Genomic DNA, 20,414 nt, shown 5'->3' on the forward strand with positions numbered 1-20,414 from the left:
CTCTTCAACTCATTCAGTGGTGTTATTGTCTACCATTTTTAAGAAAATCTTAGTAGAGACCCCTGCCACCCCCAATGCAACCGGTACAGGAGATCCAGGAAGAACTGAGAGGCCTGTTGAAGGGTGCCGTGGAAGAGGTACTGCCTGAGCAGAGAGGATCAAGTGTGTATTCCCAGTATTTCCTGGTACCCAAGAAGGGAGGAGTTCTCTGTCCGATTCTGGACCTCAGGGCCTTGAACAAGATCCTGAGGAATGACAAATTCTGGATAATGTTGAGAAAGATTGCCCATGCTCTCGAACTATAGGACTGCTGGTGTCAATAGACCTATAGGACGCATATTTGTGTGATCCATCGAAAGCACAGTTCTGAAAGTACACCATAGGGGATATGCACTGTCAGTTCAAGGTGCGCCCCTTTCATCTAACCTGCGCCCCAAGGGTCTTCCCCAAGCTCATGGTTGTTTCGGCTCACTTCAGGTAATCCAAGGTCCATGAATTTCCATATCTGGACGACTGGCTGATCCAAGGGAAGTCAGCGGTGCAGGTTTTGTCCCATTTAGAGGACACCTGGCCTTCTCCCTGAATTTAAAGAAGTCCCAAATGACGCCAGTCCAGGGTTGGTGAAGCCTTCCCTTCCGAAGAGTCGTCCGCTTGACGCAAATGGTTGACTTCTTTCAGAACCATGCCATTCTACCACCGGCTTCCTTCCTCCGCCTCTTAGGTCTCATGGCATCCTGCATTTTTCTAGTGCAAGAGTCCAGGTTGTGCTTCAGAGGGGTCAGTGGTCACAGTACCTCGGTACGCTCTCAGATTTCTTCTGGGTGTCCGCATTAGTGGTCAATTACCTTTCCTGGTGGGCGCACCACAATAGTCTTCTGGCGGGAACCCTTTTGGCCTCCTTGGCCTCAGACCCGAGTTGTCACAGATGCTATCTGGGGCGCTCAGTGTGAGGATTTGCAGGTGAGCGGTCTTTGGTCCGCAACGGAAGCCAGGTGCACATCAATAAGTTGGAGTTGTGAGCCATCAGTCTGGTCCTGAAGGCATTCGCCCCGTCTCTGCAGGGGAAGCATGTCCTCATTCTGATGGACAACATGGTTGCAATGCACTATCTCAACAAACAAGGTGGTGTGCACTTCCGCCCCATCTGCACAAAGGCAATGATGCTTTGGCTCTGGTTACTGGAGAACAGGATCTCGGTCTGAGCAGTACATCTGGCGGGCACAGAAAACAGCTGGGCTGATGCTCTGAGCAGGCAGAGCATGGTCTCACATGAGTGGGAAGTGTGCCAGGAAGTCCTTGAGGAGGTCTTCTCTCTCTGTGGTACCCCAGCAATTTATCTGTTTGCAACAAAATCCAACAGGAAGTGCAGACCGTTTTGATCGAAGGTATCCCCGGCAACGGTGCACTGGGGGACGTGTGTTTCTGGTCGATTGGACCTTCCCTCTCCATTATGCTTTGCCTCCGATTCCCGTAATTCCATGGGTTCCCCCAGAGGTTGAAGAGGTCTCGAGAGACCATGATCTTTATCGCCCTGGACGGGGCGAGGAGAATGCGGTACTCTGTCCTCTTGGTCTTTCAATCTGTCCACCTGCTGGTTGCCTCGGTGGCTTGATCTAACCCTTTCGGAAGGTCGGATTCTCCACCTGACCAAGGAATCCCTCGATCTACATGCGTGGCTCTTGAGGATGAGGTATGATGACTGAGACCTCTTTGAGGAAGTGCTTGAGGTGTTGCTGGCTGCACGCATACTGGCTGCACGCAGACAGTCTACAAGATCATTGTATGCATGCAGACGGATAAGATTTGAGGCGTGGTGCAGGGAATGTGCGATTCACCCCCATCTCTTGCCCCACCACTACAGTGATGGAATTCCTTCTGTCACTGGCCTCAGCAGGCCTTCAGGTCACCTCATTCAAAGGTTATTTGGCAGCCTTGTTTGTGTTTGAGATCCATGGATCAAGGCTCATTTTCGTAAGATCCGATAATGGCACAATTCCTGAAAAGCCCTGTAAATAAATTTCCGCCAACTCACTTTGTTGTCCCAGATTGGGACCTTAATCTGGTACTAACATTTCTGTTGGCAGCTTCTTTTGAGCCTATGCATACTTGTCCCTTAAGACTTCTTTCTTTGAAAACAGCCTTTTTGGTGACTATTGCATCCGCAAGGCGGGTAAGTGAGCGTCAAACCTTATGCTGTAAACCACCCTTCCTGTGTTTTTTCCAGGAGAAAGTCTCGCTCAGGGTAAGGCCTGGCTTCTTCCCCAAAGTTGTCTCAGATGTCTACCTATCGCAATCCATCGACCTTCCGGTCATCTATCCTCCTCTGCACCCTTCTAAGCCGGATGAGCGATAACAACCTTTTCAGGGCTAGGCGATGTAATTATATTGTGAGAATGGCTGAATCCACAAGAGCTGACCAGCTCTTAGTGGCTTTTTCCTTGTCCTATAAGGGCCTTCCCATAACTAAGGAAACATTATCCCGCTGGATCATTTTCTGTATAGCGGAATTCTACCAGTCCGCCGTAAAGGAATTACTGCCAGGAATCATTGATCCTCTCGACCAGAGGAAGTTTCAGCTTCAGAGGCATTACAAGGGGATATTTGTCGCGGTGCGACATGTTCATTCCTTCATTAAATACTATGATCTAGATGTGGTTCGTACAGCTGATGCGCGTTTTGGCAGCTAAGTGCTGCAAAATTTCTTAGCCTAACTTTCTACCCGCCTCCTTCATTTACTGCTTTAGGAGTTTATCAAATGAGGAATCTGTGGCAGAATAGCAATCCATTAAAGGAGAAATTACTTAAATGTAATGTTATTTTTATGGGTTCTACTCCCGCAGATTCCTCATCTCCCCTCCCATCCATCACTGCTCAAAGTCTGTGGTTGGTGCACAACTTCTCTTTAATGTTGACTTGGTAATGGTCCTCTGTGTCTGTTTCCTGTCCTTTCTGCCACTTTTATTTTTTTTTGTAAGAGGAAGGTTTTTTCTGACGCTTCTTAGTGTCTGTTGCTAATTAATCCTTCATCTGAGTTTTTTGGTTAATTTGTAAGGGCTCATTCTCCAGCATGGGGTGTCTTGATAGGATAGGTTATTTATAACGTGCTTAATACCCCAAGGTTTCTAAGTGCGGACCCAGGGATCGAACCTCTGCTGCTCTGTGTCATCTTGCTTCCAAGGCGAGCACGTTGCCACTGAGCTATTCTCCCGAGACATGGAGATGTGGAATGGATTCACATGCTCATGAATATTCCCCGTCGTCAGGCCGTGAATCCTTGGTAAAAAAAATAAACAGTTTAATTTTCACTTACAAACTGCCTTTCTCCTGTGAACCAAACGTACTACCCAAGCTAATGACTGCCCTCTCCCTAAGCCCCACCTCTGGCAGCAATCTTCAGATTTGTATCGCACATTGAAGTGTTAGGAGTCCTCTTGTTTTGCTCAAAGCTTTTCTGCGTTTTCATGCTTTTTCTGTTAAAAAGTGCCTATTTTTGTCAAATGGAGCCCGTGTGCTCTTTCGCTCCTTTGGCCGGCAAGCAGGGATTCGTTTGTCGGCGTCTTTCAACTGCCCTCAAGGGCAAGAATAAGTTGAGTTTCATAGAAGATTCCAGAAGGCCATTGGGCCTTCTCCGCATGCCTAACCATGTCGTGGGGGGGACTAAGGTTCCCTCTTCAAGCTCTGCTCCAGCTGCAGTTTGAGGAATGGGTTTGTGGAGAACAAACACTCCCAGTGCCTCTGTCTCCATCCGGACCACAAGGAAGTGGATTGTGAAATCTGCCTTGGTTTCTCGAAGCACACCGTCAAGGATTGTCACATTAGGTTGGCGCCATGGCTCAACGCCAAGACCTCTAACGCCAAGGCCTCTACCCCGTGTGGCAAGCAGGGGCATGACTAACCAAGGATTGGCCGGTCCGAGGAGCAGACTTCTAAGTCCTTTGAGGGCGCTCCATCCGTGGGGGCCCAAGACAAGGCCAAGTACTACGAGTCAGGTTCTGTAGGCGTCGCCTTGCAAGTGGGTCCCGCGACGAGCAGGTCACGCTCATCTTCACCATCCACCTCCCTCTCCAGTCATCGTTCCAGCTCTTCCTTGAAGAGGAAACCGGCTAACCCAGGGAAACTGCGGGAGAACCCGGAGAAGACCAAGGTGCAGCATAAGTTGTCAGACCCGTCCCTGAGGGCCCAGGTGGTCCAGGCGAAGTCCTCTTCGACGATAGAGCTGGTTGGCAGCCACCCTCTTGAAAGTGAATGGGGCTCACCTGGTCCTGGGGACACCGACGGCACCCGGAGTGGCCCTCCCACCAAGCCGGTGGAGAAAATGCTGGAGAAGAGGATGCCATCCCTGAGCTTGAGACCGACCCCTTAGGACGCAAAAAGGGGCGGGTGCGGAGGCCTCTAATGTGCGCCAGGGCACGGATATTTCTTCAGACAAAGAGGACATGGTGTCCATTCAAACAGTCCCGGACGCCGCCAGGAGGAAGACATTGAGAATGCTACAGACGACGTGGGCGTTGGGCCCAGCAAGATTACCCCGCCCCCGGATACATCCCAGAGACGTATCACTGTACATCCTTTCAACTCTCCACACGCTGGTGTCGGAGATCCAGAAGAGGAGCTTTTCCCCGGACGAAGTGGGATCATTCCGCGCCATGGTCGCCCACGCGTCTGAGCTTTTACAGCTGACGCCAGAAGAGACTAAGAAGGAAGGTTTCCTTTAGCAACCCATTGAGGCCAAGAGGAAGACCATTCTGGCGTTGCCTCTCCTGGACGACGTTTGGGATGAGTGCCTGGCGCCGATGAGAAATCCTGCCTCGGTGAAAAGAGACAGGCTGGAAAAGAAGTACCGGGTGCTGGAGTCTTCACCCGAGTGCCTGCGGTCCCAGCCTTCCCTGCACTCTGTGGTCTCGGCAGCTGCGAGGAAGAAGTCTTAAAATCCCTCATCTTCAGCCTCCAGTCCCCCGGACAGCGAGGGGAAGAAGTTGCACGCTGTGGCCAGGAAAGTGATATACTCTGCGGCAACGGCGGTCAAGGCAGCGAATGCTCTTGCGATACTGGTCAGATACAGCAGGGAGCTTGGGTATAAGATGGCCCTACTGCTGGAAGTTCTCCCAGACAAGCTGGTCGAGGCGCTGGAGATCATCCAAGAGGGAGAGGTGGCATCGGACCATGCCATCACTGTGGCACTGTGTTAGGCAAAGTTTGCATGCAGTACCCTCTGGGACCACTACACAAAACTATGAATGCAGCAAAACAAACATTTGGTATAAGTCTGTACCACAGTTTTTGGTAGCGAGCCGAGCAGCCAGGCTTATCTCAAGAGGGAATGTGAGCTGTAAAGTTACAGAGGTCTATAATCGCAAGTATTGCAATAGACTTATACTCCAGGTTTCTTGGTAAAACACTTATTAATTTATTACACAGTCAGAAAACATTGACTAAAAGGAGACAACCAATATCGCACAAAAATATATTACAATACTTCACACTATCCGGTTCTGAGTCATTTAAACTACTTTGGAGGAGCAAAATGGCATTCAGAGCATTTGAAGTAGGAGCAAAAAAGCATAAGTTAATAAAACGAATATTAGAATTATTCTTAAACAGTGCAAATAATTTGCGTTCACCAGAGGAGTGTTCCAGTGCAATAGGTAGGCCAAAGTCAATGGGCTAGAGTCTTGTATGAGTAAAAACGGTTCTGATAGTTAAACGGAAAAGTCTTTGCCACATTTCTCAGAAGGAGTTCATAGAAGAAAGATTCATATGGCGGGTCACAAGCTGACTTGTCCTGCAAGTTTCCAAAGTTTCACGCACTTTCGCAGTGAGAGTTAAGTTCTCTCGGTCTGGTTTTCACAGTAACTTATTTTGAAGAAAAAGATGCAGCGGAGGACTTCTGTTCCTGGCAGTTCCTGACTTAGTCGTAGGGACAAGAGGGAGGATGTCGGGGGTGGGGGGGGTGGGCAGGGGACTCCTGCACTGCTCGGGTACTGGTCACAAAGCTGGCAAATGAGCAAATCCTTGATTCTGGTAGCGGTCGTCAAGCACACAAACTCGTGTCCTTCTCCCTGGCTATTCGGTTTCCTGCAGCACTCTGAGGAAAATACAACCAGCTCCGAGAATAGTATCCAGGTGGGTTATGAGTCGATTGGTCCCACCAACTCAAAGGAAGAAGTCGTCATTGAAGGGCTTCTCTGTCGAGATGAACTTGGCGATTCGGACCTGAAGCAGGGCTTCACCGGGCAAACCAACGGTGCAGGAGTTCCAGCAGCCGTCCTCTTCCAGCTCATCTTCGGTTCTTTCGTTCGAGTGGCCGACTGTGCCTTCCAAGCCAAGAGACTCTCCTTTTCAACAGTTTTCTCCCATTCATTCCAGGATGGCTATCTTTGCCGGACAGTCAGCCAATCTTGCCCGAGTGCATTTGGGTCTCCTAAGAGACTAAGCACAGGGAGTTTCGGGCACCTCCCACACTTCCTGCCCACTGCAGACACTCAGGCGCCAGAGGCGGTCTTCAGTCCCGAAGCCCGCCAAAGGCGTAGGAACAAAGGGACCAAACCAAGTTTGGCATGCAGATACAAACTCTAGAAGGACCTTTCCAAAAAGAAATGGGGGAAAAAAAGACCGGGACCCGTTTAAAAAAACAATGCTCAGACACCATCTTGAAAACATGGCTCCCGCGATTTAACGCTACCGGTGTTTGCGATCTGGAAAAATCATGGTAGTTCGTTGTAAAACCACTGCCACCAGCCATTTCGAGAGGAAAGGGTAGCATTGGACTGCTAAATACGTTTCTAGACATAGGGGATACTAGGTAACCCCTCCAGCACTCTGTAGGAAGATAGGGTGTGCTGGGTCCAGGAATTTAAAAAGACTAGTAAAGTCAATTTAACTTTACTTTCTCTGGGGAACAGGAGTTTATCCCAGAGAAGGTATCTAAACCTTGGGACAGCCTAAAAGGGCTCCCTGTGTCACTGCACTGAGGGTGCTGTGTAACACACATGAAAAGATGATGCCTATGGAGTTGTCAAAACCCCCATAATCCAAGAACACAAGTAAAACGCACATCAAAATACATGAGTGGGGGGAAAAAAGGCTCTCACACTCTCCAGGTAAATAAATCAAGTCCCAAAATCCAGCAAAGTTGCTGGGGGTCTCTAAGGTGAAGGGCAAGAACACATTTATGAGAATTCTCCCTAACACACTGGACATCGCGGACACAGGTTTCCGACAGATGGGAACAGTGTTTGCCTCTGTCTTCGTGGCTGGTTGAAAGCCACCATCTTTCGGCAGGAAGTTCAGACGAGGGCCCTGGACATGCCTTTCGACAGGGACAATCTCTTTGGGAAGGCCGTCGAATGGTTGCAAGCCATCACGACCGACACATACGGCCTGTGTCCTTGGCATGCTTCAGCAACATAGTCTTTCCTTTCGTGCCTCAGGAGGCAAATCCGGCAAATCGTCAAAGGGTTTCGGCAGGGCATCATCCTCATACCGCCAGCCGTCCCATTCCACGATGCAGGAGGCCTACAGGGGTCTTTCCAAGGCTTTCAGAGGTGGCCAAGATCGTTGTTGCTCCCAGGGCGGCACGCAGGCCCCAAAACAAGAATGAACTGGCCAGGATGTCGGCCCCCCCACCCATGCACCCTGGTGGGAGGCTGGCTGACGGGCTTTGTCGGCGAGTGCAAGAAGATCTCCACTGACCAATGGGTGCTGGATGCTCTCGCCCACGGTCACACTCTAGAGTTCTAGCAGAAGCATCTGCAGATACAACTGGTGGCCTGGCAGGAGCAGCACATCCCTGACTTCCTGCATGGAAGTACGGGCCATGCTAAGAAAAGGGGCGATAGAGCTGTTTCCAAGCGACAAATTCAAGATGGTCATGTTGCAGCATGTGCTCGGCCAACTGGAGGAAGTGGACATCCTGATGTTGCTTGATCTAGGAGACGTTTACTTCCATGTCCCCATTCACAAGAAGCATCAGCAGTACCTGTGCTTTGTCGTACAAGGAAAGCACTACCAACTCAAGGCCCTTCACTTGGGACTGAAGTCGGCACCCACAGTGTTTACGAAGTGACTGGCACCAGTGGCAGCCCATCTACGTCTACAAGGGATACATGTGTACCCGTACCTCGACGACCGGCTCATCCGTGCCAAGTCAAGGGAAGTCGCCGTCGAACACATGGAAAGAACCGTCGGGGCCGTTGACGGATCTCGGGTTCTCCGTGAACTTAAAAAGTCCTGCTTCATTCCATCGCAGAACGCACTGTTCTTGGGGGCCAGGCTCAACATGGTCTCCTGCCCGGCTATCCCCTCGGAAGAGAGAATAGCGGCTATTCTGGGTAAGGTGCAACGGCTGTTGGCATTGAAGATCACCATGGTGCGGACTATTAGGCAAGATTGTATGTAGTAACCCTGTTGGAGACACCAGCCTTGTCCTCTTGGCAATAGGTAACCCAACCTTTGGTATAGGCCTGTACTACACAAGTTGGTAGAGTGACTGAGGCGACTTCAATGGTTCGGAAACTGTGGGCATTTATATATCACTTTTCACACTTAAGTGGTAATACTAAGGTTATGGTAAAAAGGAAAAGGTTGGGGATGGAAACAAAGGTTAATTAGTTTCTCAAACATGTAAGCACTTTTCAATTCCCCAACGCAATGTAGGTTAACCCTTTCCAAGCTATACAAGTAAGGTATGTCTGACATTTTGGAGGGACAGATGAACACAAAGTCAGAGGGTCAGAAAAGTCTTCAGGGAGCCAGCACCATCACTGTCAATTGAGCAAAGTCTAGGGGATCTGAGGCACTTCTTGAAGATGAGCACAACAGTCTTGCACAATTTTAAAGAGTTTTGTTGTAAAAGAAATCACTGTTGGACCTCAAGCTGGGAGGCTTGTGAAGGGCAAAGCTGCAAGCAACTCTGCAAAAGGCAGCAAATGCAAGTCTCAACTGAGAGCAAGCAAGTTACACAGAAGAGGTAAGTACCCCTAGTTCACAGTGCTTTGAGTCTGAAGAAAAGGTTCCAGCTGGCTTCTGTTCCTGTTGTAGTTCCTGTTGTTCCTGGGTCTCAGTCGTGGGGACAAGAGGGAGGACGTCTGGGGACTCCTGCACTATGGTTTGCATATCGGCGGCAGCAAGGGACACACTTCAGATCAGCAGCACTTTGCGGTTTTAGCTACTCGCAAATAGCACCACTGCAGTTCTTCAACACCTTGTGGACTTTCCTTGCTTCTGGTGTCTATCTAGCACTCTGTTGAGATTGCTCAGGCTTGGTAAATCCTGCTTCAAGTCCAGAGGATCTTCCAGGAGCTTGGGGTCAGGCTTAAAAAGGATGCACTCGATTCTGGTGTTCCTGTCCCCTGGCACTCAGTTCTTGCAGCAGTAAAGAAGTACAGCCAGCAGAGAGAGGGGTTCCAGTCGAGTTCGTCTTGGGTCTGATCGGTCCCACCAACCCAAGGGGAGAAGTCGTCCTTGCAGGGCTTCTCTAGTCTATTAGAAATTCGGAGCTTCAGCAATGCAGCGTGGCTTCAATGGGCAAACCAAAGGTCCAGGAGGTTACAGCAAGTTGCTGCTTCTTTGGTTCCTTCGTCCAGTTGTCGACTCTGCCTTCCTTGCAAAAGACCTTGCCTTTTATACAAGTTGCTCCTATTTATTCTCAGCCTAGCTGTAACTCACACAGCAGGGTGGCTGTCCTCCAGGGACAGCCAGCCAATCTCCTTGGGGTGCATTCCTGTAACCAAGGACACTAAGCAAGGTATCTAAGCACTGGGAGTTTCGGGAACCTCCCTCGCTTCCTGCCTTGCCAGAAACACTGTATCCAAAGGCGGGCTTCAGCAGCGAACCCGCCAAAGACGCAAACAAAGTGAACAAATCTGGTTTGGCACGCAGAGGGAATTTCAAGAAGGACCTTTCCAACAAGAAATGGCAAAAAAATAAGACCGGGCCATTTTGACAAAATGGGCACCCATGGGTGCTATACTGCAGCTGCGAACGCAGCTCACGGTAAAAACACACAATGGTAGGAAAAAGACCATTGCCACCAGCCATTAATTGTAGAAAAGGGAACCATGAGAAGTCAAAGGGGATACTAAGTAACCCTCCAGCACTCTATGTAAGATGGTGTGTGCTGGGTCTACAATGTTAAAAAGGTAAATTTACTTAACTACTCTTGGAAACAGTAGTTTATCCAAGCGAAGGTATTTAAACCTTGGCAGAAATCCAAAGGTGGTGTGTGTCACAATGTAAAATGCTGTTGCCCATGGAGTTTATCAGACTCCAAAACCAAAGAAATGGAGGGTTCACATCAAATAAAAATACATGAGAGAGTGAGAAAAAGGTCTCTCTCTCTCCAGGATAAAAATTAAGTCCTAAAGTCCAGCAAAAGAGCTGGGAGTCTCTAAGGTAGAAGGGAATTAGCATATTTCTGAGAGGTCTCCCTAACACGAACCATCAAGTCACTGTTCGGCATGATGTCGTTGTGTATTTACCTGATCAGACTCTGCAGGTTGTGGATGCGACCCCTTCATGAATTCCTGGACGCTTGGTGGATCCAGGTGTCCGGAAGCTTTGCAGACAGGATTGTTTTCGACAATGAGTTCCGTCAAGCGATAAGGTGGTGGGGCGTGTGCTCCCAACATCTCTGGGGACACGTATTTCCAGAGCCCCCCATACTGGGTGATGGTTACCACGGACGCTTCCCTGGAGGGCTGGGGGGCCCATACCAGATGTCTCCACACAAGAGGCCTTTGGCTACCGTAGGAGAGAGATCTTCACATCAATGTCCTGGAACTGCGAGCAGTATTCTGGTTCCTCAAGTTGTTCCTTCCGTCCCTCAGGGGCAAGGTGGTTGGGGTCTTCACGGACAATAACACCACAATGTTATACATCCAGCAGCAGTGGGACGCCAGATCCCCAGCACCTCTCCAGAGAGGTGCAGGACTTGTGGCTGTGGGCCATCGGCCAAGGGATCTTCCTCATTCCTTTTCACCTGGGGGTAGTCAAGAACTCAATCGCTGACTCGCTCGCGCTCTTGCCACGATTGGGAGCTACGGCAAGATCAAGTGGACAGCCTCTTCCTCAGGTGGGGCAGACCCCAGATGGATTGGTTTGCGACAGCGACAAACTCCAAATGCGAAAGATTTGACAGCAGCTTCCACCAGCCGAGTAGCATGGGTGACGCGTTTTCCTTCCCGTGGGATGGCCTGTTCCTGTACGATTTCCCGCCGTCGCCTCTCCTGCTGCGAGCTGTCAAGGAGAATCCCCCCCACCCTTCTCACCCGAGTTCGATCTTTGCTGGATTTATTGATCGATGCCTTCTTGCGGACGGATCGAGTCTTGAATAAGGCTGCACAAGTCTCTTCCGACTCCAGCGTGCGTTCAAAGTCCCGGGATGCAAGGATCCAGGAATCCGGGAAATTTACAGAGTGCGCTACTAGCACACGAGTCCAGGAATCAAGAAAGGGAGGAAAGGGACTAGGAAAGGGGATGGCTGGAATAAGCAAGGGAAACAATACCGCGAGCTACGGAGCACACGTCTGGTCGCTACGGAGCAATAGCATTGAGATGCACGGAGGCGTGGTCTAAAAATAGAACACGCTACGTCCACGGTGTAGAGCGAGGAAGGTGTTTCACAGTGGACGGCCATGTTGGAAGTACAAGGGAGTATAAGCCCCGATGAGACAAGGACCAGGAAGTCCAAAAGGGGCGTGTTCTGTAGTTCATGACACGAGCCATCAATCAACTCAAACAATGCTTTTGCAGGATGATCCTCGTCAAACCGGCATGGCGAGGCAGATTTGGTACCCGGACCTTCTCAGCCTGTCGACGTCTCCTCCAGTCAAGCTGCCAGTGGACACAAATCTGATTGCCGAAGGAGACATAATCCTACATCACGACCCAGGATCACTGAACCTGAGGGCCTGGCTCCTGCAGCTTTAGAGTTCGGGGGGTACGAGCTACTGGCGGACTGCATGGAGGTCCTTGCCAGGGCCAGAGCGTCGTCAACTCTTAAGTGCTACGGGCACAAGTGCAAGCATTTTCCAACACTGTGCGGGACGCAGAGGATCAAACATCTAAGGGTCATGGCCCCGCAGATCCTTCAATACTTTTCGTTGGCCAAGGCGGGGTTGGCGCACGCCTCAATCAAAGTGCATCTGACGGCAATCTCCCGCTACACCAGGTCTCCATGACGATCTTCTCTTTGGTCACACCGTCTAGTGAAGGATTTCCTCAAAGGACTGTTTCGATCGATCCCGCCGGTGAAGGCGCCTGCCCCGGCGTGGGAACTCAATGTGGTACTGACTAAGCTCATTGGTGCCCCCTTCGAGCCTACGAATCAAGACCCTCAAGTTCCTTTAGTGGAAAACGGCTTTTCCCGTCACCATCTCCTCTGCCAGGGGACAAGGTGCGTTCCTGGCCCTGTCCTGCAAGCAGCCTTATCTGACTTTTCACAACACGAGGGTGGTCCTGCGGACGCACCCCTCCTTCATGCCAAAGGTTCAGTCGGAATTCCACATCAACGAACCTTTGGTGTTGCCTGTGTTTTTTCTGACACCTTCGTCACCGGCTGAAAGAACTTTGCACTCGCTGGATGTGGCACATGATCTGAAGTTCTATTTGGCACGCACAAATAGTTTCCAGAAGACGTCTCAACTAGTCGTGAACTTTGATCCTGTGAACCATGAGAAAGCTTTGTCCAAGGCTTCCATTTCCAGGTTGCTCTCTGGCTGTATCACCACTGTCACCAGTTGGCAAACCGACTGCTGCCCGGCTGTCCAAGAGCCCATTCCACCAGCTCTATCGCTGCAACGACAGTGTTCCTGGCTGGTGTGCCCCTGCTGGACATCTTCAGGGCTGCTATGTGGAGGTCTGTGCACACCTTCGCAAGATTCCACTGCGTCGACATGGATTCCAGAGAGGAGTCCAGGGTCGGCCAAGCAGTACTAGACAACCTGTTTGCTTGAATGCGAGCCTGTTCCGGAGGTAAGAGTAATTGCTTCTGTTGAGCCTTGCCACCTCCTGTGGTTGTGTATGTATGTATGTATTGCTATCTATTCGTTATTCATGGGCATGTGAATCCATGGCAGTCCTCATGTTGGAGAAGGAACAAGTTACTTACCTGTAACTATTGTTCTCCAGCATGGGTCTGGCATGGATTCACATGCGAACCCTCCGTCCTGCCCCTCTGCAGCTCTTCTTGGGTCATACTGCCACTTTACTGCTACCAAATATGAAGATGGCTGCCAGAGGAGGGGCTACGGGAGAGGGCAGTCATTGGCTGGGGACAGTATGACGCAGAGCTGTTTTTTTTTTTTTATTTTTTATTTTTTTTATAGGAAAAAGACAGTGAATCTGTTTTTTCCTTTTACTGCGGATTTCCAGCCTGACGGGGAATATTCATGAGCATGTGAATCCATGCCATTCCCATGCTCGGGAACAATAGTTAAAGTTAAGTGACTTATTCCTTAGCCCTATGCAGCATGATGTGCTCGGCAGAAAAAAGGGGGAAACTGAGGTGTGGGGCGTAGTGACGTGGTGTTTATTCGACTTCTGACGTCACGTCCAGAGCCGATGAACAGATGCCGAGCAAGATGGTTCGACGGCCGGGGTCCATTACACCACTGTCAAAAATATTCCGAAGCAGCAGAGCTGTATGAAATATATATCAGATGAGGAATCTGCGGGAGTTGAATCCATAGAAAGAACATTAAAGCAAGCAATTTTGTTCTTTAAACGCAGGTTAGCTTCCTTTTCCTGACCGGTTTCTCCCCTCTTGCCCCGCAAGTGTTGGCGGTGGTTCACCCATCTCCATGAGGTTGTACAAAAACTGCAGTAATAGTGGTTTTGGAGTGGAAAGTCTGTGCTGTAAATCAGGTAGTTCTTTCCATGTTTACATAATTTTCTTACAACCCAACTCAGACATCAACTCTGATACCCTCCTTCAGACTCGATTGTACAGCCCCTTTTTTGAGTGTAATTGTCATATTCATTCACCTGTTACTAATTATGCACTTTGCCTGTTTGTAGAGCTCAAGATTCCTGTGGCCATGCATGAGAAGGCCAGCCAGCTCTGATGTGTACCCTTTAGGTTCTGGAGCTTTCTATTTCTTTCTGCCTTTATCAAAATGTGAAAAACTGCAATTCCCAGAATTTGAATCAAATAGGGCATTTGATTGCATGTGCATGTCTGGCCACTGGAAAAATGAGAGAAGAGTGTGATCATTAAGAGTTTTACAGATTGAGCCACAGAGTTGCCTGTACAGTACCAATTGCGTTTCCAAGAGTTAAAAGCATTGTTATATGGAAGTAGCATATTCTTCTCTTGAAGTTGGTTGGGTGGCTGGTGTGATTTTGGCACGAGACCAAAACTTGCTCAGCCTCTACTTCATACAACATCTCCTCTTTCTGTAGCTCCAGTCCACCGACTCCCCAGAGGCTGATATTAAGCCCTTCATGCTCAGAGCCACGGATGGTGTGGAGGCTAAGTTGCAGTCTACTGAAAATTCAAGCTGTGAGTTTGCAGACGAGCCGGATCCTGCACTGGGTGAAATCGATAGCACAAGCGTGGAGCTCCTGGAGATCCCTGGGGAGAAGGGAAACTGTGAAGAAATGGAGGGTCTGCTCCAGTCGGATACCCTTCCAAGCAAGTCTGAGTCGGAAGAGAAGGAGGGCGGGCCACTTCTGGAGTAAGTACAGACCTCTGGGATGGGAATGCTCTGGTTTTCTTAACTACATATGCCTCGGCAAAACCAAACCTAAAGAGAAGGTTAACAGACCAGTACGAAACTCAGTAAAACATTGTGGTGTTTGTAGAGGCAAGAGTCAGAAGCAGGGGGAACGGTCTCAAGTGACTGACATTGCTTGGAGCTACTGTGGTCCTGGTTGTACCTTACAAGAGCTTGGCTAACTTAAACTCCGACTCAAAGCCACTTTTGAATCCCTTGACCAACTGTTTCCACAGAATTACACCTATGCACCATTAACCCTTTCTTTTTGTGGAAGGTTTTGTTTTGTTCATATATAAAAGCTTGACATTGTATTACTCAACACAATTTAGCCATAATTATCAAAATATTCCAAAATGCATAACGCACATAAAATATGGAGATTAAAAATATACATTATCTTTTGACCTATTAAAATACCTGTTAATTCTGTGGTTATGAGAGATTTGTCTTTTGAAAACCTTTCATTTGTATTTCTATGGACCCCAAACGTTTTGCTTTTGTTTTTTTCAAACATGTCCTGACTTCTTACAAGGAAGTGAAGACTTAATTTCCCTGCCTTGGCCTTTTTTGCTAATTTGTCATGGGGAAACTGATAATTCCTTCAGACTCTCAGTACTGGGAAACAGTTTCCCCTTTTGTCGTTTTTTCCCTTTTGGAAACTTTTTAACAGTGCACACAGTATCTTAAAGTGCAGTAGGGATACTTTTATAACACTCTAGTCTTTTTATATTTCAGATTTTTGTTTACTTTGATATGTTCCTAAAGATAATTTGGTGGTGGCAAATCTATTTTTTTTTTTTTTTTACCATTTTTGTGTTCGTTCTAGTGTGCACATTTCCGTTTACCATATATGGCTACTGAAGGTGGTTAATGCCCTAAGATAATACAAACACAAAGTGATTTATCACGAGAAACGATAAAAATAATTTTAATCTATTCAGTTAATGACTATCTTATGCTGGACCTTGAACATGAATCACTGACCAACCACAATTAAGAAGATACTTAGATACCTTTTATTAATCATCAAAGATTTAAAAATAGATATAATGAAAACCACACAATCACCACGACACACAGCACATACAAATACAAGATGTAAACAATTGACAAAGTATATTTCTAATTTCATCTAATGTTTATGAGAATGGCTAAGACTCAGTGCAAAAATAATGTGCAAAAAAGGCAAGAATAAAGTGCAACCTATGTCGTCAAGAATTGTGCACCTTTGCATAAATGCAGGATATGTTGTGCATAGACAAAACCGCAAATGCAGCCTGTAAATGCACAAAACACATTCTTCTTGTAGAAGAAATCACAGTAAAAGTAGTCTGATCAATTATTCACATTACTGCTTACTGCCATCACATTACATTATTCTCCCTAGGTGTCTACGATGTAAGGGCTATACCCACCCATAGTTTTTGATTTTTTTTGTGGGTTTTTTTTCATGGCCTAAATGGTCACCCCACAGGTTAGGTGCTCGTTCATTGATGATATTGTTGCTGTGCCTTCTTTCTGCCTTGTCCGGTCAGGAAATCCCATATAAGGTCATGCACTTGCACGAGAAATCTGCTGCTTTTGCCGGCTAGTTGTGTGTGTGTGTGTGTGTGTGTGTGTGCGCGCGCATATGTCCGTGTCCCTCAGGAAGGTGGCACTGTCTGGTCTCACTCCACATCTGTGGTGCCTGAAAGTCTTAGATTGGGACATGAGTGAAACTCCACACCCCGGACCATGTTGGAGGAGGAGGAGAGAAGCTCCCTTTTCAAGCTCTTCCCCAGCTGTGAACTGTGGAATGTGTTTATAGAGGACAAACACGTCCATTGCCTCTACTGTCTCCATACGGATCACTGGGAAGCGGATTGTGAAATCTGCCTCTGGTTCTCCAAACCGTGAAGGATCGTCACAGTAGGCTGGCGGCGTGGCTCAGTGCCAAGACCTCTCCCCTCTGTGGGAAGCCTGGGCATGCCTCACCCAGGACCGGCCGGTACGAAGAGCGGGATTCTAAGTCCTTTGAAGGTGCCCCATCTGTGGGGACCCAAGACAAGGGCAAGCGTCGAAAGTCAGTTTCCGTCAGGAGAGCTGCACAACCGGGTCCCGTGACAGGCATGGTGCTTATTTTCACCATCTTCAGCCATCGCTCCAGCTCCCCGGTGAAGCTGAGGGAAAAGCCAGAGAAGGCGAATGCGCAGGAAAATGTGACTGACCTACCCCAGAAGGGCAAGGTGAAATCAATGATCGAGTTGGTGGTGGCAGCCCTCTTGAAGGCCAAGGAGGCTGACCCAGGCAAGGTAGCCCCGGCAGTGCCCAGAGTATCCCTGCCCACGAGACAGGAGGTATCGGCCAAGCCGGTGGAGAGGACACTGGAAAAAGAGGATGCCATCCCCGAGCCTGAACCAGACTCCCTGGGATGCAAAAAAAGGGGGTGGGGGAGGCCTCAACCATACTCCAAGGCACAGACATTTCTTCCTAGGAGGACCAAACGTCCGTCCACACGGTCCAGGAGGATGCAGGTGATGATGACAGGTGATGACGGCCGACCTGCCATCGATGACAGCGCAGGGCCCAGTCAGCCTACCAGAAGAAAAGTAATGTATTACTACCTGCCAACCCTTAGTGCACTCCCAAGAGAATACAATCCCAAAAATGTATTGGTGTCGCAGGCATGTGAGCTTTAATGGGATTCTCACTGCTTGCAATTCTGAATTTAACTGAGGATATAATTTCTTTTCTCAGGGTTTTAAGTTACTAAGGTATGAAGGGGTTGAAATGGGTGTGTAACCACCGCTTAACTGTTGAGATACCCAACAGTTGTGTTTTACACTTCTGATTCAATTCAAAGGTTTTTCACAATTCGTAGATCAGTTATTAGATACAAAACATTACAACTTTAGAAAAAGTAGAAAAACCCTTCATGGGTTGTTTTAATCAAAATATATAATTTTTTTCAAAACCTTATTGTTACACATTCTAAATCATAAGACTTTTTTCTCTCATACATGAATTCACAAGATCCCTTTTTAAGTAACGACAAAAAAAAAGTCATCAAGTTCCTTGGTTAAAAGTCACCAAACCAAAATAGTATCAAAATTTGTCAATGTGTTGCCAACGCGTTTCGGACTTTTCTGACAGTCCATCTTACGGGCCAATGACACTATTTGTTCCAAAAATACATGTTCTTGAATTCAATTCCTAAGGTAAAAACATAGACAGTATTTCACTATTAGTGTTTTATCACTGATTCAATATTGAAAAACTCAGCTGTAAGAAATTATAACTTGAAAAGTCACGTTTCAGACAATACAAAACATTTCTCTTAATGCACCTTCTTTTGATGCCAATGTCACCTTGCTTTCTGGTTTTTGGACACCCTCTTGTTGATAGGTTTAACTGCACCTAATCTGCTCTGTATATGGACAATAGTACTTCAAGGAGATTTGTTCTGAAAGAGTTTCTAAAGAAAAAACAGGGGGAAAAATGTATGCTCAGTACACTTATCTCAGGAGTGTATTTATAAATTACTGTAGTGAACCACTATGTGTTAGTGGAGTGAAAAGGGGGTACCTCTCCCCCATACTGTTGGTCTGGCTGTATCATTCTAACTAGACCAATTGGTCAATCTAACCTCTTAATATGTGCATGGTATTCATAAAGTAATACGGTGTAAAAACCAGGGCTTCGCTTGCTAAATCAGTCTGAATCAATTTCTCACCTCTATGTACTGCCTGCGTGTGTGTCCGAAATCCTTGGGTATCCGGAGCATCAAATGGTTTTCTCCGGTCTGTAACATTTCCCAGTAATTACTGTTCTAAATAGTATTTAGAGAGTCTGTGCGCAAGCCCGTGAGCGTGCCGGACCGCTAACTTCTCGCGCATGGTGGAAGCTCGTTTTTAATGTATTGACTATTGTTAAACAGTATATTCGCATATGAGTGAGCGGGCTGGACCGCTAGCTTCTTGCGCGTGCGTGTAGATAGGAGCTGAGTGGGATCTCATAGAGCATGCCCGGATGAACAGTGTGGATCCCTCCGAGGGATGGGTCGCTGGACATCCTTTCAACCCTGCACACCCTGGTGTCTGTGATTCAGAAACTGATGCCGATGACACTGCCGGCCCTGGTGGCACCGGACCAACCCCTGGCAAAAATGAGGAAGCAGCACCCTATGCCGCCTCATCAACTTCAACACGTGCCCTCCCCCTAGGGACACAGGGATGGACATGCCGACTGACATGGACGACATGCCCACGGCAGGGGGTTCGCCGCTGCCAAGGGCCTCGCCCCCGGATGAGGTGCGGTGGTTCTATGCCGTGGTCACCAGAGCGTCAGAACTCTGCCATCTGACACTGGTGGAGACCAGGAAAGAAGGTTTCCTATATCAACAACGCAATGCCAACAGGAAGACCATCTTGGCAGTGCCTCCCCCAGACGGCGATTGGGAGGAAGGCCTGGCTTTGATGAGGAACACTGCCGCAGCCAAGAAGGATTGGCTGGAGAAAAAGTACTGGATGCCGGAGTCTGCACCAAAGTGCCTTCGATCACAGCCTTCACCAGACTCGGTGGCCTCGACGGCAGCAAGGAAAGAGTAGTTTAAGCCCCCCCTTCCCCCCACTCGTCTTCATCCTCTGTCCCTCTGGATAGCGGGGGGAAGAAGTTAGATGCATGGGAAGAAAAGTATTCTATTCGGCGGCGTCAACAGTCAAGGTGGCAAACTCCCTTGCTATTCTGGCCAGATATGACAGGGAGCTGTGGTATAAGATGGCCCCGATGCTAGAGTTCCCACCCGACAAGCGTGTCGAGGCACTTTCTATCCTCCAGGAGGGGTAGGTGGCATCGGACCATGCCATCACGGTGGCCCTGGACATCGCAGACACAGGGTTCTAACAGATGGGGAACGGTGTCCGACTCAGTTGTCGTGGCTGGCTGAAAGTCACCAACTTTCGTCTGGGAGCCCAGACAAGGGTTCTGGACATGCCCTTTGATGGGGACAACCTCTTTGGGAAGGCTGATGCGTCCTTACAGGCCATTAAGACTGACACTGAGACGGGCTGTGCCTTGGGCACTCTTCAACACTGCCCGTCCTTTCGTGCCTCCGGTGGGAAGTCTGACAGATCGTCTAAGGGTTTCGGCAGATGGTCCACTTCGTACCATCAACCCTCCCGTACCACGACCAAGGCGGCCTAGAGAGGCCGTTCCAAGGCTTTTGGTGATTGCTTCCAAGGCGGCACGCAGGCCCCGAAGCAAGATTGAACCCCCCAGGACGTCGGGCCCCCACCCATGCACCCCGGTGGGAGGCTGGCTGGCGGCCTTGTCAGCGAATGGAAGATCTCCACCAACCGATGGGTGCTGGACGCTCTCGCCCATGGACACTTTAGAATTCCAGCAAAAGTGTCTGCAGATACCTATGGAGGCCCGGCAGGCGCAGCACATCCCCCAACTCCTGCAGGAAGTACGGGCCATGATGAGAAAAGGGGTAATGGAGCTGGTTCCACAGCGGCTCTGGGGCTCCGGCGTCTACTCCAGATACTTCTTGGTAAAGAAGACTGAGTGCTGGAGGCCCATTCTAGACCTGCAGCGCCAGTCGCAACAATTCAAGAAGGTCATTTTGCAGCATGTGCTCGGCCAACTGAAGGAGTGAGACTTCTTCACGTTGCTCGATCTGGAGGACTTCTGCTTCCACGTCCCCATTCACGAAAAGCA

General features: G+C 48.8%; 1 protein-coding gene across 12 annotated transcripts in view; it reads left to right on the top strand.

The window, feature by feature from the left end:
- ATXN2L (ataxin 2 like) overlaps window positions 1–20,414 on the top strand; it is a 1,584,242-nt gene that overhangs the window by 961,362 nt on the left and 602,466 nt on the right. For all 12 annotated transcript variants that reach the window (XM_069652163.1, XM_069652162.1, XM_069652157.1 and 9 more), the window contains one exon: window positions 14,401–14,675. In XM_069652163.1, the coding sequence (XP_069508264.1) occupies window positions 14,401–14,675 (275 nt within the window). The remainder of the gene's footprint in view (window positions 1–14,400; window positions 14,676–20,414) is intronic.

The sequence above is a fragment of the Ambystoma mexicanum genome, chromosome 3p (assembly GCF_040938575.1).
Source record: "Ambystoma mexicanum isolate Mex_15411 chromosome 3p, UKY_AmexF1_1, whole genome shotgun sequence".
Classification (NCBI taxonomy): Eukaryota; Metazoa; Chordata; class Amphibia; order Caudata; family Ambystomatidae; genus Ambystoma; species Ambystoma mexicanum.